Source organism: Neophocaena asiaeorientalis, unplaced genomic scaffold (assembly GCF_003031525.2).
Source record: "Neophocaena asiaeorientalis asiaeorientalis breed wild unplaced genomic scaffold, Neophocaena_asiaeorientalis_V1.1 scaffold280, whole genome shotgun sequence".
Taxonomy (NCBI): Eukaryota; Metazoa; Chordata; class Mammalia; order Artiodactyla; family Phocoenidae; genus Neophocaena; species Neophocaena asiaeorientalis.
The window spans coordinates 5,036,133-5,061,717 of NW_020185321.1; the positions used below are offsets into that span (position 1 = coordinate 5,036,133).

Below are 25,585 nucleotides of genomic sequence, written 5' to 3' on the forward strand. Positions count from 1 at the left end.
GCTGGGGTCATCAGAAGCAGGAGTTCGGAGCTCAGGACAGTGGAGGGAAAGGCCCCTCACCCCAGAACTGGCAGAGAGCCTGGGTGTCTGGGAGGCTCTGGCTGAGCTCAGTCTCACGTGGAGGAATGAGTGTGGGCCACACTCAAGGTAGGTGGCATCCCATGAGTCACGGGACTCATGGGATGGGGCAGGGGCTCACCCACTCCTGGCCATAGCTGTCCTGCAGATCTTGTAGGTGGTGGTTCTCCCAGTATGGCCGGAGCCCCACACACAGCAAAGGGAACCAGCCCTCCTGGGCCATGGCCGTGAAGTAGTCAGTGAAGCCAGCAAATGACTGGATGGCACCTGGGAGAGAGGCAAGGAGGCACAGGGAGATACAGATGGAGACACAGAGAGACAGGGTCAGGGACACACACACAGAGACAGGAACACAGAAACAGTGGCCTGGAGACAGACAAGAACATGGTGACAGACATGGAGAGACAGACACAGAGACAAGGACTCCAAGAGAGATTGACAGGGACACAAGAGACAGGACACAGAGAGAGGCAGGAACAGAGACACACCCAGAGAACCCAAAAAAGACAGGAGGCAGTGACCCAGAGACAGGGTCATGGAGAATGAGGCCTGGGACAGAGAAGGGACACTGGGGACCATAGAGACCATTGTGTGCAGACACAGACTCAGAGAATGACAGAGACCCAGGGTCAAATGCAGACACCAAGATCCAGAACAAGGCAGAGCCCCCGTTAGAGACTCCACGGCAGGCGAGCAGCCCTGCAGAGGAGCCCGCGCCCCACCGCGGGGCACGCACCGATCTGGAAGTAGGAGTAGGCAGCCAGGGGCTCGTTGACCAATCGGTCACGCTTCGGGTTCCGTGGACGCAGGTGCATGATGTCACTCTCGGCCTTCTCGTACGCCAGGGACACAGAGGGGAACTGGCCAGGAGTGGAAGGAACTGGGGTTGATGGCTCGCCTGGGCCCCTGTCCCTGACTCTCTGGAGCCCCCCTCCCCGCTGCAGTGGGCAGGGACAGAAGTGAGGTTAGGAGGCAGGACCCACGGTGACCACACAGCCACACCTGCCTGGACAGCCTGGGTCCAGCTGGCCCTTGTCAGGAATGTCAGCATATCCAGTCCACATGTGTGTGCCCATCTGTCTTGGTGTCCGTTTCCATCAGAGCATCTGCATTATCTCTGCTATTGGGTGTTCTCTGTCTCTGCCTTTCTTGGCCCCCCTCCTCTCCGTCCTCCTCTGTCTGTTTCTTCTCTGGGGCCCTCTGGTCTTGGCCTGTTTCCCTGTTGCGCGCTCTTTCTCTCTTTCTGTCCCTTACTTTCTTCATTTCTTTGCCCCCATCTCCAGTCTCTTTCTCTGTGACTGTGCCTCTGCTTTTTTGTCTCTGTGTTCCTGCCTCTATATCTCTCTTTGTCGCTCTCTATCTCTGAATCGCTTCTGTCTCTCTGTGTACATGTGCCCTCCTCCCTGTCCCCCACCCCATCTGTTTGTGGACACAGAATGGTAGCAGAGTGCACTGACTGAGGGCAGAGGTTCTGGGGTACCTGAATACCTGGGCTTGAATCCCTGCTGTGCCACTTATTAGCTGTGTGACCTGGGGCAAGCCGCTCAAGCTGTCTAAGCCTCAGTTAGCTCATCAGTAAAATGGGTATGATAAAGAAATAAAGCTCATCTCATAGAGTAGTTATGAGGACAAAATTAAGTAATTAATGTGTGCCTGGCCCAGAGCAGACATTATGTAAGTGCTGTTGAATAAAGACGTGACATGGCCATGCACCTGGCTGCATTTGTGGCTGGACCTGAGGATCTTTTCTGTCTCTCTGCCTTGGAGTCTATCTGATGCTGCTTATCTGTCCATGTCTGTTGAGGGATGTCTGTCTGTGATCCAAGTGTGGCCAGATGTCCGTGTCTGTAAAATCTCTGTTTGTCTGAGTGTCCATATCTGAGTCCCTGTGTGTCCATGAATCTGTCCATGCCTATCTGAGTGTCCACCTACGTGTGCCCGTCTGTAATTCTGTCCGTGGCTACCTTCCTGCCTGCCTGTGTGTGCACATCTGGCTGTCTGGTACACACACGTCTGTATCACTCTGAGCTCAAGACTTTCCGTGGTGGTCTCTTGTCCGTCACGCCTGTCTGTGGGCATGTGTCTCTGGGCACTGTGCGGGTGGGGGCGCTGGGGCATCATGTAGACTCACGATGTCGGTACAGAGTTCTATGAAGAGGATGGTGATACACCCGAGGGGCAGGGGCACGCTGACGGTGATGTAAATAAGGTACGGCGTCAGTTCAGGGATGTTCTTGGTCAGTGTGTAGGCGATGGACTTTTTCAGGTTGTCAAAGATCAGTCGGCCTGTGGGAGCACAGCAGGCACCTCAGTCTCCTCAGAGCCCATTTCCTCCTGTGCCCACACCGCCTGCCCCCATCTCTGACCCGGCCCGGACCCTGCTCCACGCCTGTCACAATGGAGGCAAAGTTGTCATCCAGCAGGATCATGTCGGCTGCATTTTTAGCAGCATCCGAGCCGGCAATGCCCATGGCCACGCCAATGTCTGCCTTCTTCAGGGCTGGGGAGTCATTCACACCATCCCCCGTCACAGCCACGATTGCACCCTGCAAGCAGTGGGTACAGGTGGGAGGTTGGTCAGTGAGAGGGCAGCCCAGGGCCAGCCAAGCCCACCTGCCTGCCTTCATCAGCAGGGTCGCACCAGTCGCTGGCAGCTCTCCACAATCACCAGCTTCTGCTGGGGGCTGGTACGAGCAAACACCATCTCAGGGTGGGTACGCAGTGCCTCGACCAGCTCTGACGGGTCCATGTCCTTCAGCTGCATGCCATTGATCACACAGGCGCGGGCATCCCTAGAGAGGGAAGTGGGAGGGCATCGCTGGGGCCTCAGTCTCTGTGGGGTGTGGGAAGAACCACAAGGAAGGCTGAAGGGGGCTTACTTCCGGTTAACCTGCTCCACGGGCACACGGAGGCGGGAAGCGATGTCCTCCACTGTCTCACTGCCTTCTGAGATGATGCCCACACTGGCTGCAATGGCCTTGGCTGTGATGGGGTGGTCACCTGTCACCATGATCACCTGTAAGGGGAACCAGCAGACCCTTGACCCCTTCAGATTAACCCACTCTCCCTGTCCTCCCCAGTGGACATCCCCCAGCCCCAGCCATAGTGAATGGTTCAGAGATGAACATGTGACCCAATCTGGTACAACTGTCAGAGAGACATTCTTTTTTCGATGGGGTCGCTAAACAGGTGGGACGTTAGTTGGAGCTGCTGGAGGGTGGTCATCTCTGTCCACCACAATGGAGAACTGCTTGAGAATAAAGCCAGCAGAGAGAACAGCAGAGCTGAGACGTGGAGAAATGTCCTAAAGACATTGAATTCCTGGATCCAGCTATACCTGAAGCTTCGTTCCCCAGAACTTTTCAGTTCTTGAACCAATATATTCCTTTGTGGTTCAAGCCATTTTCGGGTGGGTTTCTGTCACAGGGCCCCTCATCCCCAAATACTGCCATCCTCTGTTCTCACCCCTGCCTGGTCCTCTCCCCAGGGGCATACCCGGATGCCTGCTGTGCGGCACTTGAGCACAGCATCAGGAACGGTGGCCCGGGGTGGGTCTATCATGGATACGAGTCCCGCAAAGCACAGGCCACTGGTTGGAAAGTTCATGTCCTCCACGTCGAAGGCATAGCCATGCGGGTAGTCCTTCTCACTCAGGTAGAGCTGGCAGAAGCCTGACCAGAAAACAGGGAAGTCAGAGAGGAGTCCTGGGTGAACCCTTTCATAGCAAGGCCAGGTGATGAGTAAAATCACCAGGAGCCTTGCACCAAGCACCTATGGATGCCTGACCCTGTGCTGAATCCTTCATTCACATTACAGTTAACCCTCTGTATCCACAGGTTCCACATCCGCAGACTTAACCAACTGTGGATCAAAAATATTCTGGAAAAAATTCCAGAATATTCCAAAAAGTAAAACTTGAATTTGCCACACACTGACAGCTACTTACATAGCATTTACATTGTATTAGCCATTATAAGTAATCTAGAGACGATTTTAAGTATATGGAAGGAAGTGCATAGGTTATATGCAAATACTCCACCATTTTACATAAGGGATTTGCACATCTGCAGATTTTGGTATCTGTCAGGTGAGGGTGTGGGGGAGTGTGGTGGGTGTCCTGGAACCAATCCCCATAGATACTGAGGGACAACTGTATCTGAATCCATCCCCACAACCGCTCTGTGAGGCTACTAGCATCCTCATCTTGCAAATGATGAAACAGGTTTAGAGAAGGGACGTTTCTTGCCAGAGGTCACACACCAAGTAAAGTGGAAGATGCAGAAATTGGACCACAGGTTTGTGTCTTCCGGAGTTGAGGCAAGGGTTAGGGAAGTTTAAGGAGTCGAGACAAAAATTGGCGGGGGTCGGGGGGGGGGAGGTCAAAGGGTCAAGAGGAGGACGCTGAAAGGCAGAGGTGAAAGAAAGCAAGGGCAGGTCATCAGCTGGGGCAAGAGCTGGGGAAAATCAAGGGATCACAGGTTGGGTCAGGATACATGAGAACAGGTTGGGAGAGGTTGGGTCAAGGTAGGCGTTGAGGACAGGGTTCAGGACTGAGATAGGGAAAGTCAAATTTGAGCGTGTAGACTGGGGCAGGTCAACTGTCAAGCAATGATGGGAAAGGTCAGGGTCAGGGCTGGGCCGGGAAGGTCGGGCAGGCTCCGTGCTAGCGCCTCCTCGCACGCGGGTTTAACCTCTACCCTGGCTTGGGAGTCTCACCCAGGACGCGTTCGCCCAGGCCTCCCAGGCTGAGGTAGGCAGTCTGGAAGGCCTCGCGCCATTGCTCGTCCAGCGGCAGCTCCTGGCCCTTGATGAGGATGGAGCTACAGCGCTCCAGCACGCGCTCTGGGGCCCCCTTCATTACAAGCACGTGCCTCGGGTCGCGCGGGTCCTCCAGGGTGTGGATGGACAACTGTGGGCGGAGGAGGAGGCGGTGTTGTGGGCGAGCTCAAGAGGGAGGGGCGGGGCTTGGGGAACGGCGGGGCTGACGGCGCCCAAGCGCTGCCTGAATAGCCCTGGGAAGGTCAGCCTGGGACCAAGGGTGACGGGCTTGCTTGGTGGGCAAGTCCTTGGTAGAGGCTGAGGATTGGGGCGGACCTAGGGGCCTAGTTAGGGGACTGGGCGTGGGGAACGGGCAGAATTTGGGTCGGAGTTGGACTGGAGCGGGATTTGGATTAGGAGGTTCTCCCCACCGAGGGCCTGACAGCTGAGAGCGGGCGGAGCGCCCGGGACCTCGGTGGGGTTTGGCTGTGGGCGGGACGGGAGATGTGGGTGGGGTTTGCCTGTGGAGAGGGCGGGGACTGAGTGAAGTCCAGCCGCAGGCCAGTCCTGAATGTGGGTGGGGCCTGCAGTGGGCAGGGCTTGTTGTGGGAGGGACTGGACCGTGGGCGGGGCCGGCCGTGGCTGGTGCACACCTGGAACTTGTTGGTGGAGTTGAAGGGGATCTCGCAGACTTTGGAGAAGCGCTCGCGGTAGCCCATGGCATTGCCCAGCGTCAGCTCCGAGAACTTGAGCAGCGCAGTCTCCGACGCGTCCCCGATCACGATGCGCTGGGAACGCAGGCCGGTGTCAGGAGCGCTCCCGGCTGCACCAGGAGGCTCCCGGGATCCCCTCCCCCGAGCGCCCCGTCTCTCACCTTGGGCACGGGCACTGCGTCCTGGCCCGACTTGAAGGCAGCACGATTACACAGGGTGAGCACGCGGCACAACGCCCGCCACGTCTCCGAGGACTGGTCAAACGTCTGCCCTGGAGGTCAGGCATCCAGGCTGGGGCCGCGAAGGAGCTCTCCCATACCAGAACCGAGCCCCGCCCCCCGGAATCAGGACTGGATCCCCGCCCCAGACCTGGGTGGGACCCAAACAACTCCTCATACCCCAGGACGGAGCTTTCTCTCCAGACTCAGTATCGTCTCCCATGAGACCCAATAGGTACCAAGACCCTTCACAGACTTGCAGCTTAGCCCCCTCCCTAGACCCAGGACATAGCCCTTCGCCTGATCAGATCCATTAATGCAAAGCCCTCCCCAGGCTCCCTTCAGTAACCGCAGAGCTCCCCCCTAGGTCTCCACCATCTACCAGATCCTGCCCAGCTGCTGTCTCCTCCCACCCCCACACCTGACTGGTCTTCTGTAGTGTCAGCCGAGTGGATGTGGTTGTCGAACCACAGATGGGACACAGTCATGCGGTTCTGAGTGAGGGTCCCCGTCTTGTCAGAGCAGATCACTGACGTGGAGCCCAGTGTCTCCACTGCTTCCAAGTTCTTGACTACACAGTTCTTGCTGGCCAGCCGCTTGGCTGTCAGGGACAGGCAGACCTGGGGGAAGGGTGAGAAATGCAGGCTTGGGGACCAGGCCTTGCTCCCAGTGCCACTTCCCTCCTCTCCCGGCACCGGGGATCCTTTACCCTAGCCACAGTACTGCCTATGCAGCATCCCCCTGCGAAGAGTAGGCTTTTTCTTGCCTCCAAGCTTTCGTCCAGCCTGTGCTTTCCACTTGGGATGCCTCCCCAATCTGTCCACCAGATATACGTAGCCAGGCCCTGCTCTAAGCTGCCCTAGCTGAGATTCTATAATTTCTCTTACAGCACAATCAAAATGAGAAAACTAACATTTCCTGAGCCTCCCCTTGGGCTGGCCCTGGACTGAGTGCTGACTCTTGAAGGCTACCCACAGCCTTCAACACTGGACCTCAGCCTCCTCCTGTCAAAGCCCCTGCCCGTTCATCTCTGAGTCCTCAGCATGTGGCACAGGACATGGCCCAGAGTAGCCCCGGTGGGTATTTCCTGAATGGATGGGATAAGTGGAGAGATGGGGATGGGGGGGGGATGGATTAGGGGGAGGATGGATGATGGGAAGGTGGGTGGGTGGGATAAGTGGAGAGATGGGAAGGTGGGTGGATGGGAGCAAAATGGATAGATGGACAGATAGGGAGAGGATGGAGGGAAGCCCGGATGAACGAACAGACAGATGGACAGGCCTCTCAGCTCACTGCACCGCTCTTCTGCTTCCCCAACTCACCGTGACAGTGGCCAGCAGCCCCTCAGGCACATAGGCTACCACAATGGCCATGAAGAAGACCATGGCCCGCAGGAAGGTGTAGCCAATGCACATGGCCACTATGAAAAATGTGGCACCGAAGAGGATGGCCAGGCCTGCGATGATGTCCACAAAATGTTCAATTTCGATAGCGATGGGTGTCTTCTCATTTTCTACTCCCGAGGCCAGTGATGCGATGCGCCCAATGATGGTGCGGTCGCCGGTGCTCACCACCAGGCCCTGCGCGGTGCCTGCAGGGGGGCCAAGGGGGTGACTCAGCGCCGGGTGGGCAGCACTGGGGGCGCGCACAGCGGCGTGAACCAAAGGAGGGGCAGTCATGGAAGGCAGCGGGGGCAGCGTGACCTGGGAAGGGGTGGCAATAGCGGGAGCTAGAGAGGCAGTGTGACCTGAAGAGTTGGCAGTCACGCGACATAGAGAGGCAGTGTGTCTCAGAAGGAAGCAGAAGGGGGCAGGGGAGGCAGTGTGGTCAGCTGGGCGGGTGGGTGGGGACGTCACGGACCCTCAAGGCACATGGTGGAGAAGAAGGCGATGTTGCGGGTCTCCAGGGGGCTCTCGTGCGTGCACTCGGGCGAGCGGGTCTGCGGCTCAGACTCTCCAGTCAGCGAGGAGTTGTCCACCTTGCAGCCCTGGGCCTGCAGGATGCGGATGTCGGCTGGCACTCGATCCCCGCCTTTCATCTCCACCAGGTCGCCCACCACCAGCTGATCTGCGTTGATCTGGAACTTGTCCCCATCTCGGATCACCGTTGCTTGCTGTGGGGCAAGAGCACCAGAGTTGAGCGGGGTAGGGAATGGGGGTAGAAGTTGCTGCATGCGGTGGGGAGGCGGGGAGGTGAAAAGTGGGGAGAGGTGAGGACCTGTGGGGAGAGATGGAGGCCAGGGATGAAGGGCGGGCTGGGCCTGATGGCAGGGGCCACAGAGAGATGCCAGGAGACTGCCAGTGCCCCTGTGGAGACTGGGAACCTCAAGTGGCCAGGGGCTGGAGACCCACCTGGGGCACGAGGTTCTTGAAGCTGGCGATGATGTTGGTGCTCTTAAACTCCTGATAGTAGCCGAAGCAGCCAGTGACCACAACCACAGCAATGAGGGCCAGGGCCAGGTACAGCTGGCAGAGGTGGAGAGGGGCTGGGTTATGACTCGGGGCTGGAAACTCCCTGTCTGAGGCCACCTGCCTGCTCTCTGGTGCCCTGGTAGTTTTCCTCCAAGGTCACCTCTGTGGTTTTCCCCCACTCTACTAGGAAGCCTCAGGCACTATTTCCTGTGACCTGTGTCCCTGTCCCCATGTTCTTCATATCCCACATTCAACTGCCCTGTATTCTCTGTGTCTTATGTCCCTGTGTCCATACATCCCATTTCCTCTGGTTCTGTGGCCCCATACCCTATGACTTGTGCCCCATGTCACCATGCACCTTGGTGGTATGTGTTCCATTTTCCTGTGCCCCCCAAGTCTTGCGTTCCCCACAGTCCTCTGTCCCATGTTCCCGTATCCTAAATTCCCTGTGTTCCAAGGTTCATATTCTGTGTTTTCATCATCTGTGTGCCATCCTCTGTGTCCCCTATTCCAACAGTTCCTGTGCCCTCACATCCCCATTTCCACGTGTGCTGCAGATCTCATGCTTCGTTTTCTGTGTCCTCCATGACCAGTGTCCCATGTCTCAAATTCCAGGTGCCTATGTCCGATGTCTCCCCATGTCTATGTACTCTTGAGTCCCCATTCTGTGTCACATGTCCTAAGACTTTTCAAGCCTCTGTCCAATGTCACATGTCCCTACATCCCCATGTCCCTTGTCCTGACCCCGGTCATATATCCAATGTCCTCTTGTCCTACATCTCACTATTCTCTATTTCTCTGTGCTCCCATGTCTAATATCTTATGTCTCTCCATGCACTGTGTCCTGAGTCTAATGTCTCTTGTGTCCCCATGCCCTTGTGTCCCCATGTGTGAGTCCCAGTGTCCCCTGTGCCCTCTGTCCTTGGCCTGTCCCATGCCCTCTGTTTCCCAAGTCCCATATCTTAAGTGTTGCATGTCTATGTCTTTGTATCCCTGCCTATGTCCTCTATCTCTGTGACACAGTCTCCCCTGCATCCCCTATGACCTATGTCCTTGGGTCTGTATCATATCCCAATGTCCTTTGGCCCCCATGACCCATGTCTTAGAGATGTTTTCCATCTCTCTATATCCCCATCATATGTCATTCGTGTTCTGAGTCCCATGCTCAATGTCCTCTGTCCCCCAGGTCCCTGTGTCCCATGTCTGGCCCCAGCACCCGCCACTCACATTGTCGTCCGTGGTGAGGTCGCCCTCGCTGGCCTGGATGGCAAAGGCAATGAGGCAGATGGCAGCGGCCACCCACATGAGGCACTGCAGACCGCCCGCCAGCTGCCGGGCGAACTTGACATATTCGGGGGTGCCCCGCGGCGGCCTCAGGGCGTTGGGCCCGTCCCGCAGCAGCAGCTCGGCGGCCAGGCTGGCAGACAGGCCCTGGGGGCGGGAGGAGTGGGGTCTTGGTGGTCACTAAGGACTCTCCTCTCATCAGTGAGAGCTCTCCTTCCCTGCCTCCCTCTGCCTGCCCCACCTTGCCTTGCGCCTCTTCCTTTCTTTCTCCGTCTTTGTTGCCGCCCCTCTCCCCATCCCTTCTTTGTGTCTCTCTCTTCTCTCCCACCTTTCTCTCAGTGTCTTTCTTCCTGCTGTTTCTGTCTCTCTTCTGTGTCTTTTTATCTGCTTCTCTTACCTTCTCTCTCTGTTTGGTCTGTTTGGCCCTTTCTAATGTGTTTCTCTCTCTCTCTGTCTCTCTCTGTCTCTCTCTGTCTCTCTCTCTCTCCCTCCCTCCCTCCCTCCCTCTCTCACCATCTCCTTCTTCATGTTCTCCAGCTTCTCCTTCCTCTTGCCCCCTCCACTGCCCGCCTTCTTCTTGCTCATCTTGGCTGCCACGTCCCCACTGGGACCAGGACCCAGCTCTACCTGGTACAGCTCGTAATTCTCCTGGGGGTTGGGAGATGGGGAAGGCATCAGGTCCCTCTGGAACCCCTGCCTCCAACCTCCACCCCCCGACCCCTGACCCTACTCACTGCCTTCCCCATGGTGCCCGGTGCAGCCGCCCTCCTTTGCCGGAGACGGAACCTGGGACCTGGACCAGCCCTGATATACCCAGGGAGAGAGGAGGTGGAGCAGGGCGGACCTGATTACAGCTGATCACGGGGCTCCTTGGGGTGACCTCCAGGCCCGGGCAGCTTGGGCATTCCCTACTGGGCTGCTCTACCTGCCCGGACCCCATCGCAACCTGTCACTGAGATCTGGGAACCACTGCGAGTAGCTGTACTAACAAGAGGACTAGCAAACATACGGTGCTCATTATGTGCCTGGCACTGTGCTAAGGGCTTTCACATATTAATTTATTTAACCTCACAACTACCCTTTGAGGTGAGTGCCATTCTTACCCACTCCCCTTACAGATGGGGAGACTGAGGCACGGAGGGGTGAAGTCACTTGCCCATGTCCCCAAGCTAGGACGTGGGAGGCAGGACTCAGAACCAAGCAGACTGGCTGCAGAGTGTCCTCTTCTAAGCCGCATAGCAGGCGCCAGACACCTGGAGGAGGGGTGGGGGGGAGGGTGCTCACAGCAGTCGCTGTAATAGCTGTCAGTTCAGGGAGCACTTGCTCAGTGCTGGGTCTGCCCTGTGTGCTTTGCTTGAATGCTTCCTTAGCTCCTCACAACAGCCCTGCAAAGTTACGTTCTCTTATTAACCCCCATTGTACAGATGGGGAAACTGAGGCACAGAGAGGTCAAGGACTTTGCCTAAGGTTGCGATGACTAAGTATCGGGGACAGGATTCCAGCCCAGGTTTGACCCCGGAGCCTGGCTCTCATATGGTACCATCAGTGAAAACACTCACACCCCAGAGCAGCACTGCCAGACGTGTGCCAGGTACTACACATATGTGTTCTCATGGGTCCTTGCAAGAAACCCCTGTGAAGGCAGCACTATTATGCCCATTGTGCAGAGGGGGAAACTGAGGCTCAGAGGACCCCAGAGGCATGCCACACTCCGGCTACAGCCATCACAGCCCTCAATCATTCCCCTGTCCCCACCCCAACCTGCCCAGGTGGGGAAGCCACGGTGCAAAGTAGGGAAAGGACTTTTTGAACTTGGTGCTTAGTGCCAGGTTTGAGGTCTGGGAACCCCCTCGAAACCCCTCCAGTCAGGGATCTCCATGGGCAGACGTGAGGGGCTGGCCTGGTGGAATGGCAGGTCCTTGATATTCTCATGCTTGGGCCTCACAGGGTGGACGTGTCTCCAGGGGCAAGTGTGGGTAGATCTGATAAGATAATTGCTTTGGCAATGTCCTTCTCTTCTGGCGCAGGTCACCTGGTAGCAGCTGGAGCCTCTCCCCACCACCACCCAGCTGCAGGAAACCCCAAGAGAGGAGGCAGGGCTGAAGTCACACTCACTGCCCTTACAACGAGTCCACTCGTTCACTGGGGTCTTCTCTCTCTGAGTCACATGTGTAAAACAGCTTGTGTTACTTCTCTGCTTACAACCCTCCAAGGGCTTCCCTTCTCACTCAGAATAAACTCCAAAATCATTCCTGCAAGCTCTGGCCCCAGCTCACCTGCCCCAGGTGTCTCTACTGCCAAGCCATTGGCACTGGCCTTGCTGTGCTTTGTACAGGCCAAGGTCATTCCTGCCCCAGGGCCTTTGCACCTGCAGTTCCTTCTGCCTGGTACCCTCTTCCTTAGATGTCAGCATGGCTTTTTCTCACCTCCAAGTCTCAGCTCATATGTCACCTCTTCAGAGAGTGCTCAGTTATAATACTGCATCCCCATCAGGCTCCATCCCCTCACTCTGTTTACACACACCCTTTATCCCAACCTGACATTGTATCTCATTTGTTTGGTGTCAATCTTGTCCCATGAGAGGGAAGACCAGGACTTGGTTGTGTTTGCTGCTATATACACAGCACCCAGAACAGTGCTCTCAGACACACAATAGATGCTCAATAGTCACTGTTGGATTGAAACAGGATTTATCTCTTTGAGTGGTTGGGAACATTCACTAGCAAATTTGGAGCACTGGCCAGGCCCTCAGGAAGTCTCAGTCATTGGGAACTCATCTGGTGCCCCTCGCTGTGTCCAGGGCCTGGGGCAGATATGCAGTCATGCCTGCACAGACTAGGGAAACCCACAACCTAAGTCACAGATGGAGAGACCGAGGCAACATCACTGGAGGCAGAGGGCTGACCTGTGATACTGTGCAGACCTCTGTCAAAACTCAGGGACTCTCCTTCTCTGGTCCCTGTCTCATTTGTTTTTCTCATTTCTTAGTTTTGTTATGTTAATTTTCAATGCTTTATATTAAATATTTTAGACCTACAAGTTACAGGGATGGTAAAATGAACTCCTGCCTACCCTTCACCTAAATTTAACAACTTGACCACGTCTGTACTATATAGATAGATAGATAGATAGATAGATAGATAGATAGATAGATAGATAGATAGATTTTGGCTGAATCATTTGAGAGTAAGTTAGAGACAGGATGCTTATTTATCCATAAATACTTAGGCATGTGTCTTCTATGAATAAGGACACTCTCTTACATAACCACAGTCCAATGATCAAATTCAAGAAATTAACATGGATATGACATTATGAACTAACTTAGAGAATTTATTTGAATTTCCCCATTTTTTCCTCTCCTGTCATTTTCTTGGTCCAGGATCCAATTCAGGACCACGCTTTGCATTTAGTCGTCCTGGCTCCTTAGTCTCCTCCAACCTGTGACATTTCCCCAGTCTTTCCTTGCCTTTCATGACCTTGACATTTTGGAAGCTATCTCCGTTATTTTGTATAATATCCCTCGGTTTGGGTTTGCCTATGGTTCCTCGTGATTGGCAGAAGCACAGCCAAGATGTGTGTCCTGCATCATGTCAGGGAGGGCTTTATTTTTGAGCCTTCAAGCAGTTTGGAATGGGGTGGACATTTGGGGGATATCAAGAGGCTTAGGTCATGACCAGAGGGCTGTTCTATGATCTCTTTATTTTCTATTCAAAACACTGACACAGGGCTTCCCTGGTGGCGCAGTGGTTGGGAGTCTGCCTGCCGATGCAGGGGACACGGGTTCGTGCCCCAGTCCGGGAAGATCCCACATGCCACGGGGTGGCTGGGCCCGTGAGCCATGGCTGCTGAGCCTGCGCGTCCAGAGCCTGTGCTCCGCAACGGGAGAGGACACAGCAGTGAGAGGCCCGTGTACCGCAAAAAAAAAAAACCAAAAATCACTGACACAGTCACAGTTGGCACTCAGCTGGACTGGTGATTCAAACAGTGGAAACACAGCCTCTGCCTGAGCCCCCAGACCTTCCACACCCGGCCCAGCCTGACCCTGCTCTAGCCTCAGGGCCTCATCATTCTGACTGGTCAGTGCCCAGTTAAATTTTTTTTTTCAGCCCCCCTGATTACACAGCCTTCAGATGGCACACAGCTTTCAAGTTCTGTGTCTTTGGAGGATCTTTGCTTGTGCATTTAATCCTTCATTGCGTGTCCAAGCAACCCTAACCCTGTCTCAGGAGTGGACACAGGCGGTTGCCCACAGGCAGGATCTGGATAAAGCAGGAGGTGCGCCAACGTTGGCACTTGAAGCGGCGCCGGGGCGGACTGTGCCATGTGGAGAGGGGACGGGCAACTCCCGGCACCATTCGGGGGCAAAGACTTCTCACAAAGAATCTTGTGAGAATCTCGCAAGCGTGACACGATCCATTCAGCACGGCGGAGCAAGATTTCCCTGAGCCTGGGGCACACGGATCATGGAGAATTTTTTGAGAACAATTAATGGTCAGAATTGAAAAAAATTTTCCTGACTGTTAGAGGACAGGCTATTAAATGGATGGCAAACATTTGAGTCGGTTTTCAGGGGAATTTGAACAAGAGTTTCCTAGAATCGTGACCACAAACACTCTTAGGGGCTCAGTGTCCTACAAGGCCTGCTGGAATCAGACCCCTGGCTGTCCCTCCTTCTTCCCATGTGCCACTTCCCCTCCATGGTTTAGGATGTCCGCTTGTCAAAACGATCATTTCAAGGGAACTCCCTAGCGGTCCAGTGGTTAGGACTCCTCGCTCTCATTGCCGAGGGCGCGGGTTCGATCCCTTCTCAGAGAACTAAGATCCCACAAGCCGCGCAGCGAGGCCAAAAAAAAAAAAAAAAAAAAAAAAAAAAAAAATCATTTCAAGACTTTGGCACGTGCAGTTTCCTCTGACTGAAACACTCGCCCTGTGTGCCCCCAACGTTCAACTACCTCTTGTCTTTCCTGCTCCGGCACAGATGTCCCTTCCTCCAGGAAATCTGGGACAACCCGCCAGGCTGGGTCAGGTACCCACCGTGGGCTCCCACAGACCCCTAGGCTTCCCTTTCCCAGCCCTGACCACTCTGACCCTTAATTCCTCCCCTGACCAGTCTGGGCTGTCGCTGTTTGGTGACATTTTACCTCCCCGCTGGACTTGGAGGATGGGATCCAGGATGCCTCAGTCACCACTCTGTGGCTGCACCACCCAGCCCAGAGTCGGCCCAGGCTGGCCTTTGCTGAGTGAAAGAACTCATTGTGACCTTGATTTTCTGTCTGTGTTTGGTCTCTGATAAGATAGTGGACTCAGCAATGCCCTTCGCCTCCTGGGCAGGTCACCCTTCCCCCACCTGCATCCCCCACTCCAGACCCTGGGAAGATTGATGCTAGGGGTCCAGTAGGCAGGCACCTTGCTTCTCCTTCTTCTTCCAGCTGGCAGGGGAGAAGGCAGTGGGTCAAGGAGTGAGGGGCAACGTCACCCCAGCCTGGCTAAGCTGGCAGCCAGGTCTCCTGTGTTCTGCTCCTTTCCCACCTTTGTCCAGAAGTGCAAAGGTCAACTGTCCTCAGGAAGTTGCCAGGCTTCCTTATCTGGGATCTTAAAATCACATCCCGAATCCAACCATCTCTCCTTTCTCTGCTCCCACTCTGGTTCAACTTCCATCCCTTCCTGCCTGGGCTCTCACAGCAGCCTCCTCCCTGGTCTCCCTGCTCCCATCCCGCCCCTACAGTCTGCTGCCACATGAGGCCAGAAGGAGCCTGTGAACCCCTGAGTCAGACCAGGGCCCTCCCGGCTCAGAGCCCTCCTGGGGCTCCACCTCACTCCAGCTGAAAGCCAAGTCCTCACATTGGAACCCGAGGTCCTGGTGAGCTGTCCTGTTTCCTCCCTGACCTCACCTCCTCCCACCCTCTCCCACCCCCAGGTCCACACCAGCCACACTGGCCTCCCTGCTGTGCCTCAGACACAGTGAATAGCATCCTGCCTCCTGGCCTTTGTATCTGCTGTTTCCTCTTCCTGGAATGCTCTTCCCCCAGATTCTGCACAGCCCCCTCTCTCCCTCCATCGGGTCTTTACACAACTGTTGTCTTCCCAGTGAGACTCCTTGACTCACCTAATTAAAATTGTAACCCGTGGTCTCCCTCCTGCCCTCTCCATCTCCATCACCTTCTCCCCTGTCCCCCACCAATAGCATTTATCACCTTCTAACCTATGTAATTTTTCTTATTTATCTGGGTTCTTCTGTATTTTTTGAATCCTCCTGATAGAATGTGAGCTCCATGAGGGCAGGCTCACCTCATGCCTATTTTTGTTTGTTTGGTTGGTTGGTTGGTTTTTTTGACTAATGTATCCCTAGTGCCTAGAATAGCAAATAGTGGGCACACAACAAACTTTTGTTGAATGAATAAATCTCGGGTCCCTGGGACACTCAACAGTATGCAGCAGCCATCATAGTCACAAGTACTGACATGGACACGTGGTCCTGCCTTGGGATAATGTTCCTTGTCCGTCAAAGACACACGTACCCAACATAAAACAGCGGGACAGACACACACAGACACAGTGTCCGGAAACCCAGGATAACAGCTGACACTCGCTGAGAACTTATCGCACTCAGCCCTGTCTTCAGTGACTATACGTGTGAGCTCGTTTCATCCTCACAATAACCTCATCAGGAAAGTACTGTTTTTATTCCTATTTCACTATGAAGAAACTGAGGGGCAGAGAAGTTAAATGACTTGGCCAGGGTCACACAGCTAGTAAGTGACAGAGCCAGGACTTGAACACAGGTAGCCTGGCTGGAGAGTCCTCACAGACTTGCGGATACACAGAATCACACCAGACACCATTTGACAAAAAGGCCTCACGTGAAAACCAACCTCCATTCAATGATTTATGGAATGTTTACCGAGCACCTACTACATGCCAAACTTTTTGTTGAGCACTGAGATTTGCAGTGAACAAAACAGTCACGGTCCTGCCTGCCCGTGGTCCTTGTATTCTGGGGTGGGGGGCAAGGAGGGGGGGCAGGGCCAGGACACAGCTCTGGGGAGCACACTATTAAAGAAGATGAAAGCACAGTCTGAGAGCTGTGAGAACCAGGAAAGGGGCGAGGGCAGGTGTTCAGGAGACAAAGGATAAGGGAGCCTCATGAAGGAGGGTGGGTTCAGCAATGTCTTGCGTTTTTGAGAGCCCCCAGGACCCAACACAGAACCTGGCACACAGCAGGTGGTTCACTATTTGCTGAATGAAGGCATGGCTGGAGGAGCCAAAGGCAAAACTCACAGATGTTTGATAGAAACCGTGAGAACTCAAGGCTGCATTTTATGATTAAGGCAGGCCGACTCCCCACTCCCCATGCCTGACAGGGAAGTTGAGAAAATAGAGTTAGAAAAGGTATTCTTGGATAGAGAAGTATGCAAAGTTCAGAATGGGGTTCAGAAGCCAAAATGAGGGATACAGGTCTCTTGATCTAACTGTCTAAACTGGGAGCCAAAATTCCGGAAGGGGGTGGTGAGGAGATGCAACATCTTTGATAAGACTTCCTCCAACTTCTAGTCAATCAGAAGAGGAGGATCAACAAGTGGGACTGGGGACTTCCCTGGCGGTCCAGTGGTAAAGAATCCGCCTTCCAATGCAGGGGATGTGGGTTCGATCGACACAGATCCTTGGTCAGGGAACTAAGACCCCACATGCCTTGGGGCAGCTAAGCCCGCACGCCACAACTACTGAGCTCCAGCGCCTCAACTGGAGAGCCTGCTTGCCGCAAACTACAGAGCCTACGCGCCCTGGAACCTCACCACAACTACAGAGAGAAAACTCAGATGCCACAACTGGCGCACGAAGACCCCACGTGCCGCAACTAAGACACCACGCAGCCGTAAATAAATAAATAAATCTTTTTAAAAAAGGAAGGACTGGATGAGCCTAATCAGGAAAGTAAGCCAGTCCATACCAACTGTCAGCCAATTGGTAAAAAAGAACAGAGGGGTGGGCAGGGCCAGCATAATCAGGACAGCGGATCTGTCCAGGACACACCCCCTGTGCATGTCAGCCAACATGAAAGGAGGACAAAGTGATGATAGGGCTGGACGAGCAGCTGGCTGATATGAATTCCTAGGCTATGTGTGCCTCCTTGTCTTTCCAGCCAATCAGGAATGAGAGCGGAGGAACAGCTTTGTTTGTTTTTCTTTCAGTACTTTGAAAATGTCATCCTAATGTCTCCTGGTTTCAATTATTTCTGATTAGAAGATAATCCTTAGTTGATAACACTATATTGTATAACTGAAATTTGGTAAGAGGGTCAAATATAAATGTCCTCTCACACACACACAAAGGTAAATAAATATGTGAGGTGATGGATGGGGGAATCCTTTCACAATGCATATGTATATCAAATCATCACGTTGTACACTTTAAATACCTTACACTTTTGTTTGTCAATTATACCTCAATAAAACCAGAAAAATAAAGAAGATAGTTTTAGGGGTTTTTTTTGTTCCCTTGAAGTTCAGGGTGTCTTTTCTCTGTGGCCGCTGTGATGGTTAGTTAATTTTATGTATCAGCTTGGCTAGGCTATGGTGCCCAGTTGTTTGATGTTACTGTGACAGTAGTTCATATCTGTGGTTAACATTTACAATCAGTTGACGTTAAGTAAAACAGATTACCATTCATAATGTGGGTGGGGCTCTTCCAATCTGTTAAAGCCTTAAGAGGGACAACTGAGGTTTCCTGGAATTCCGCCTGAGGACTGTAACACAGAAGTCCTGCCTGAGTTCCCACGCTGCTGGCCGGCCCTATGCATTTCGGAGTAAAGATGACAACGTCAACTCTTATTTGAATTTCCAGGCTGCCAGTATACTCTAAAATTTCAGATTGGCCAGCCCGCACAATCACATAAGCCAATTTCTTAAAATAAATCTCATTCTCGCCCTCACCCTCCCTCTCTCTCTCTCTATCTCTCTATCTTTCTATCTCATCTCTATTCTGTTCTCTGGAGAATCCTGATGGATACAGCTGCTTTAAAGATTTTCTCTCTGGACCTTTCTGAGCTTCTGGAATCTCTGGATTAACAGTTTCCCATGATTTAGAGAAAATTTTCAGCTGTTATCTTTCCACATATTGAATCTGTTCTGTACCAGAGCTCCGCTACATATAGGACTCCAACTACAACTACGTTAAGACAACTAGGTAGTGTCTGATAGCACCCAGACAGTGTGATCCTTTTGCTTCCTTTTCCTCTCTGTGCTTCAGTTTGGATAATTTCTATTAAATTAGTTTGAATATATTGATCTTTTCTACTGCATCCAGGATGTTGTTAAGCCCCGCAAAATAGTACTTAATTTCCGATACTGTATTTTTCAGCTGTGCATTTGGCTGTGCACTCCAGCCTTCAACCTGCCACACCAGCCCGTTTGACTTTAAAAAGCTTTTCTCATTTCTCTTTCCCCAGAACAGTCCCTCTGTCACAGGCCCAACCCTTTATCCACCTATGCCAACATTTGGCAAAAATCCCCAGAAAGGAGAAAAACTGTCTGATTTCTGTTTACTTAAGATGGATCCTTCATTCACTGGAATTTAGCTTCTTGAGATTTTACCCTTGACATTCCATAGTTCTTCGATGACTTTAAAATATGAATTTTTAGTTATTCTTTTATTCATAATTGTTAGGGAGGAAAACGTTCTGCCGTGACCTTCTACATCCTCCAGGCATGGAATTTGGACATTTTAAGAGAGGAGTCAGATCTTCTGCTTTCCTGGTTAATATCTCCAATGGCTTCCCTTCACACTTCAGATCCAAACTCCACACCGTGAACATGGCTACCATGACCTCATGGCTCTGGGTGATATGTTCCCTGCTCACCATTCCACACTGACTTCTTAACATATTCCCGTGGCTATCCTCCAGGCTTGCTGGCTTTCCCCCTTTTCCTACTCTTTCTTACTTCGGGAAGATTACACTTGGTGTTCTGTCTGCTTGATTCTCTCTTCTCCTGGTAATTCTATAGCCCTCTCCTTCTCATGCTTCAGGCAGGCCGCAGCTCAAGTGTCACCTCTTAAGAGAGGCTCTTCCTAGATACGTGCACCCCTGTGTTCATAGCAGCACTATTTACAATAGCCAAGACATGGAAACAACCTAAATGTCCATCCACAGACGAATGGATAAAAAAGATGTGGTATATACACACACACACACACACACACACACACACAGTGGAATATTACTCAGCCATAAAAAGTAATGAAATAATACCATTGCAGCTACATGGATGGACCTAGAGATTATCACACTAAGTGAAGTAAATCAGAAAGAGAAAGACAAAGACCGTATGCTATCACTTATATGTGGAATCGAAAATATGGCACAAATGAACTTATCTATGAAACAGAAACAGACTCACAGACATGGAGAACAGACTTGTGATTGGCAAGGGGTTGGGGAGGTACGGAGTGGGAGTTTAGGAATGGCAGATGTGAACTATTATATGGATAAACGACAAGGTCCTGTACAGCACAGGGAACTATATTCAACGTCCTGTGATAAACCATAATGGAAAAGAATATGAAAAGTATATATACATCTGTATAACTGAGTCACTTTGCTGTACACCAGGAACTAACACAACACTGTGAACCAACTACACTTCAATAAACTTTCACAACCCCCCGCCAAAAGAGAGGTTTTCCTGAACGCGTTATCATATGTGTCTCCCTCCCATCCTCCAGCCTCCTTTATATTATTTATGATGGTCCGAAGTAACCTCGTTAAGTTGCGTTTCCTTATTTGTGTTCTAACTTCCCTCAAGATAACATATATTTTCTGAAGCCATGGCCTAATCTGTCCTGTTCAGCACTGACTCCTGTGGCCCTAGCCCGATGCCTAGCACACAGGAAGTATGCAATGACCTGTTGAATGAATGAAGGATGAAGCCTCCAGGATACTAATAGGAGCTGTTAGTACATGGGGTCGTGTAAAGGCATATACCAACCACACAAATACCCATACACAATCACGCAGAAGGCATCACGTGGACTGCTGCCAGAAGAGGTGGCAGAGGGAAGACTTCCTCCATGGGGCAGGGACAGGGTACTACTGTCCAAATCCAAGTCCAGAAGTTTCCAGGGGAGCAAGAAGGCCTGGTACTATGAGGGGCACGGGGCATATGCCAAAAAGGTCTCCCGGCTCATGGTTCCGCTAGGTGTTCTGAGTTGTCTTGTGGCATAAAGATGAAAAGGAGCACTAACTTGGCCTAGAATGACGGCCACGTTGCTGAAGCCCAAGGCCAACTTCGAATTTTTCTTTGCTCTGACTTTGTTTTCCAAATTGTTTGCTTTCCATGCCTGTGGAGGTGAAGACAGCCTGATGTTTTTCTAAAAAGGGGCAAAATAAAGGAAGGGTCCCCTGGAGAGAACCTGGAGCCCATGATCAGGATCAGGGGAGGAAGGATGAGGCGGAGGAGAGGAGGAAGCAATGGAGTGAGACGGTGCAGGGGGCCTGGGCAGGACCGGGCAGGAAGGGGCACACGGGGATCTGAGGGAAGAAGCAGGGTCAGCAGGATGGTGAACAGGGTCGGGACAAATCCCTGGGTAGCAGGGAGTGGGATGGAGAAGGGGCTGGGGCTAGTACTAGAGAGGAGGGGGAGCTGGGCAGGGGCCAGCTCCTGTGGCACCCGTGGAAGGGGAAAGGGGGCAGGCTTGGGGGTGTTCTGCAGAGGCAGAACTATGGCTCATCCCCACCCATCAAGCAGGAGAACCCTGGAGGGTATCCCCAGTGCGAAGAAGTAGAAAACTGAAAAAATGGACAGCAGCGTGTAGTCCTTCACAGGAATGTTGAAGGCTGTCTTGTAGACCGGCTGCATCGCAGTGACCTTGAACTCTGTGGCCCGGATGTCAGCCACAGCAGCCATGGACTCCAGCAGAGGGGGTGGGGTGTACAGAGGGACCAAGAAAGGTCAGAAGATGCTGAGTAACGGGGACTCGCAGGATCAATCCCACCAACAGGAGGGTGCTGGAAATACTTGCCCCACAATGACCCTGGCCACCACTATGGGAAAACGGACCCTGTGACACCACAATGGCTCTATATAATACTCCCACTGGCCCTATAACACCCTCCAAGTATCTTAGAAACCCTGAATGTTTCTTCTGTCTCCCTAAACCCATTCCTGCTCTCCAATAACGTGCTCCATCCTGGTTTGAGGGTGCTGTCCAGTTAGTTAAGCCTGGTCCTACCAAATTATTGAGCGCTCCCCTTTTAGTCTAAAAAGTGCTCAGTTTGGAGGTTAAATTAAATGGTCACTTTAGCCCAGGGATGCTAAAACTTGAGCATACAACTGAGTCACCTGGAGGACTTATTGAAACAGAAAGCTGAGCCCCATCCCCAGAGTTGCTGATTCCTTAGCTCTGGGGCAGGGTTCAAGAATGTGCATTTCTAACAAGTTCCCAGGGGAGGCTGCTACTGCAGGCTAGGGACCAGGCTTTGAGAACCACTGCTTTAGATGATTACTTACTCTCTGCACCCCTCTAACCCTCTCGTCACTTCTGTAATCCTTTGTCTGTACCTGTTGCAGCAGAAATGAGACTTTTCTGATAAACAAGGAAAATAAGCAACAATGAACAGGCTGGGGAAACAGCATAAACAGGCCTGAAAGAGTTAAGTAATCTTGGTTATTCTTTAGCTGTTACTACTAACACACACTTGTAGCTAGACTTGGCCTTCACAAAGCTAAACAAAGCTAATTACTCTCTGATTCCATAAGAATTGTGCCCTGCACCCAGCATTTACTCTCGCTGCATTCTCTTGTAGCAAATCACCCCTTGTACCTGTTTACATTTCAGAAAGGAGGTCACAGGCCAGTAACCCAGGGATGAACGGACCCAATTACCAGGCTGCCTGATGCCAGCAGTGACTGTTTTAGAATATTGCAAGAAGAAGAAGAATGCAAGACCTTCACCACTTGGATTCTTATCGCTTACCCTGGACTGCGAGTTCCACCTATAAGACCCTCTGTAATTCCCCAGGATGGGCGGGACAGTTCTTGAGGTGCTAGTCTACTGTGTCTTCCCTTTGCCTGGCAAAGAAAATAAAAAGCCTCTCTACTTCTTATCTTCCAAATCTCTGTCTCCGTATTTTTATTCGGCATCAGTGTATAGGGGGCCAAGATTTGGCAACATAGCTCATATTCCCCATCCTGTAACTCTGCCCTAGTCCTGCTTCACTCCTCTCCCTGATCCTATAACTCTCTTCCTGTCCGTCATAACACCTCCCATAACCCATGCATTCTCCCATAACCTCCCTGTCCCCCTTAATTCCCTGTTCCCCATAACCCCCTCCTATGACTTCACTGTCCTACACTCCCCTGCCTCTATACACCCTTCCATTTTTTCATATAAATCCCTTCCTGTCTCCCCCAGAACCCCTTCTTGAGACTCCATAACCTCCCCTTGGTCCTTTCCTAACCCTCTCCCTGTCCCACAAGAACCTCCTTATCCCATGTAACCCTCTCCTGGACCCCTATAGTCTTCTCTTTGTCTCCCATAACCTTTTCCCATTCTTTTCTAACCTCCAGCCTCCTTCCCACACAAGTCCCTTCCTTTTCCCAAAAAACTTTCCTGCGACCCTACAGTTCCCTCCTGGACACTCAGACACCCATCATCCCCCTGTCTATCCCATATTAGCTCTGGCTGTCCTCTCCTGACTCCCTCCCTGTTCCCTTAAACTCCCCACTATTTCCCGATCAGCATCCACAGTTAATGCCGCGGCTGTCCGCTCACTCATCCTCGTCCTGGGGCTGCCCTGGCGAGTGGAGTCACAGCGGCGCGGCCTCTTTTGGTTACCACTTTATTGTGATTGGCTGCCCTGATACGGAGGATGCTGGGAGGGCGGTGCCTCAAGCATTTAGATCCAGATTCTGGTTGGTTCAGTGTACTAAGGAAGCATTACTTAGGCACGCCCCCCCACCCCTGTTCTCTGCCTGTCCTCTTGATTGATTCAATGAACAAAGATGTGGGGTTTCAACTATTTGCCTTTTTAAAAAAATTAATTTAGTTACTTATTTTTAGCTGTGTTGGGTCTTTGTTGCTGCGCGTGGGCTTTCTCTAGTTGCAGAGAGCGGGGGGCAACTCTTCGTTGCAGTGGCGGACTTATCGCGGTGGCTTCTCTTGTTGCGGAGCACGGGCTCTAGGCGCGCGGGCTTCAGTAGTTGCGACTCGCGGGCTCTAGAGTGCAGGCTCAGTAGTTGAAGCGCATGGGTTTAGTTACTCCGTGGCACGTGGGATCTTCCCGGACCAGGCTCGAACCCATGTTCCCTGCATTGGCAGATAGATTCTTAACCACTGCGCCACCAGGGAAGTCCTCAACTACTTGCTTTTGTTGTTGTTCCCTATTTGAACTCCTGATTGACTCAGTGAATGAAGTGGGTGGACCTCAAGTACTGGCTAGTACATTCTGGGTTGATTCTTCGATAGGCAAAGGGCAGGATGTAATTTTTTTTTAACATGGAAGTATTGGAAGCCTACAGTGCACCAGGCAGTGCTCTGCTCTTGAAGGCCAAGTGGCAACCAAGAGAGACAAAGCCACAGCCCTCCCAGAGTTCGCAGTCCATGGGGTAGATGGGGAGATGTACAGGAAAAACCTGAATAAATAAACTAAATGATTTCAGAGAGGACCAAGGGCTATGGGGAATAACTAGGACATAAGGGATAGGGACCCAGGAGGGTGACACGAGGTGAAATGGGGAGTGAGGAGGTCAAGGAAGACCTGTCTGGGGAGAGGACATCCAAGCCTGGATGAGGGGCTAGCCATGAGAAGATCAGGGTGAAAGAGTTCCAGGCAGGGGGAATGGCAAGTGCAAAGGCCCTGAGGTGGGAAAGAGAGTTGTGTGCTCCAGAAACAGAAACAAAGGCAGTGTGGTTAGAGTGTGGAAGCAAGAGGAGAGGAACAGACCAAGGCAGAGCCTGAACACCTGGGTGAGGGATTTGGGTTTGATCCCAAGAGCCATGGGAACATGGAGGGTTTAAGCCAAGGAGGGAGAGAATCTGATTTAGGTTGTGGGGTTGCTCCGGCTGCCCTGAGCAGAATGGAGAGTGGAAGGCAGAAGGTTTCTGTTTTGCTTGAGGACAGAGCCTGGCAGTTTCATTCTTACAGAGAATGGGGCAGTGCCCTGACCCCTGGGTCTCTTGGACATGGTGGGATTTGGATATGGAAAGGGAGAGCATTCGGCAGAGTGAAGGCGCCAGGAAACCTCAGCCAGGAACAAGCCACATGGGACCTGAGTGTGTCTGTATCTGTCTGTGCATGTGTGTGTCGATCTCCTAAGATGATGGACTCAGCGATGCCCTTCACATCTTAGGCAGTCACCCTCCTCAGTCTCTGCAATCATGGAAGCTGGAAGGTGTAGGGGTCGTGTAGGCAGAAATCATACTGCCCTACGGTGCTCCTTATCTCACACCCGAGAAATCACCAACACAGGCGAATGAGAACCCCCTTCCATGGCTGAGAGTTCCTTGGCTGGTGTATTTCTTGCCTGGTGGATCCCATGGCTGGTGGTCATGTGTCTCTTGGCCAGTGGGCTACATCCCAGGGAGACCATCGCTCCCTCTAACCACTAAGGGTTTACTGTGCAGCACTGCCCAGAGCCATGGCTTGGTGGCGTGTCAGCAAGCAAGAGTGAACTTCAAGGGCTGTGCCACCTCATGCCCCCCCCCAGGGACTCACCCAACTTCTGAAGTTCCCTTAGATTACACAATCTAGAGTCTGCTTTGTCCACAAAACCAGGTATAAGGGCAGGACTAGGAGAAAAGCTGAAAACAGAGCTAGGTACTTGTGCCTGGAGCCTGCCTACTGTAAAAATTAGTAAAAATATATCTTAATCGAGGGGCTTCCCTGGTGGCGCAGTGGTTGGGAGTCTGCCTCCCGATGCAGGGTACGCGGGTTCGTGTCCCGGTCCGGGAGCATCCCACATGCCGCGGAGCGGCTGGGCCCGTGAGCTGTGGCCGCTGAGCAAATCTTAATCGAGGGGCTTCCCTGGTGGCGCAGTTGGGAGTCTGCCTCCCGATGCAGGGTACGCGGGTTCGTGTCCCGGTCCGGGAGGATCCCACATGCCGCGGAGCGGCTGGGCCCGTGAGC

The 25,585-nt window shown here is 52.6% G+C and overlaps 1 protein-coding gene across 1 annotated transcript in view; it reads right to left on the minus strand.

Annotated features, from left to right (window-relative positions):
- The window catches only part of ATP4A (ATPase H+/K+ transporting subunit alpha), a 12,710-nt gene extending 2,502 nt beyond the window's left edge, over positions 1-10,208 (minus strand). The window contains 17 exon segments of the mRNA XM_024733821.1: positions 200-345; positions 815-938; positions 2,210-2,364; positions 2,456-2,624; positions 2,720-2,870; positions 2,958-3,094; positions 3,574-3,749; positions 4,795-4,987; positions 5,490-5,624; positions 5,711-5,820; positions 6,189-6,387; positions 7,090-7,358; positions 7,628-7,880; positions 8,119-8,232; positions 9,406-9,675; positions 9,976-10,110; positions 10,197-10,208. Coding sequence (XP_024589589.1) covers positions 200-345; positions 815-938; positions 2,210-2,364; positions 2,456-2,624; positions 2,720-2,870; positions 2,958-3,094; positions 3,574-3,749; positions 4,795-4,987; positions 5,490-5,624; positions 5,711-5,820; positions 6,189-6,387; positions 7,090-7,358; positions 7,628-7,880; positions 8,119-8,232; positions 9,406-9,675; positions 9,976-10,110; positions 10,197-10,208 — 2,748 coding nt within the window.
- Between the last annotated feature and the right edge of the window lie 15,377 nt (positions 10,209-25,585).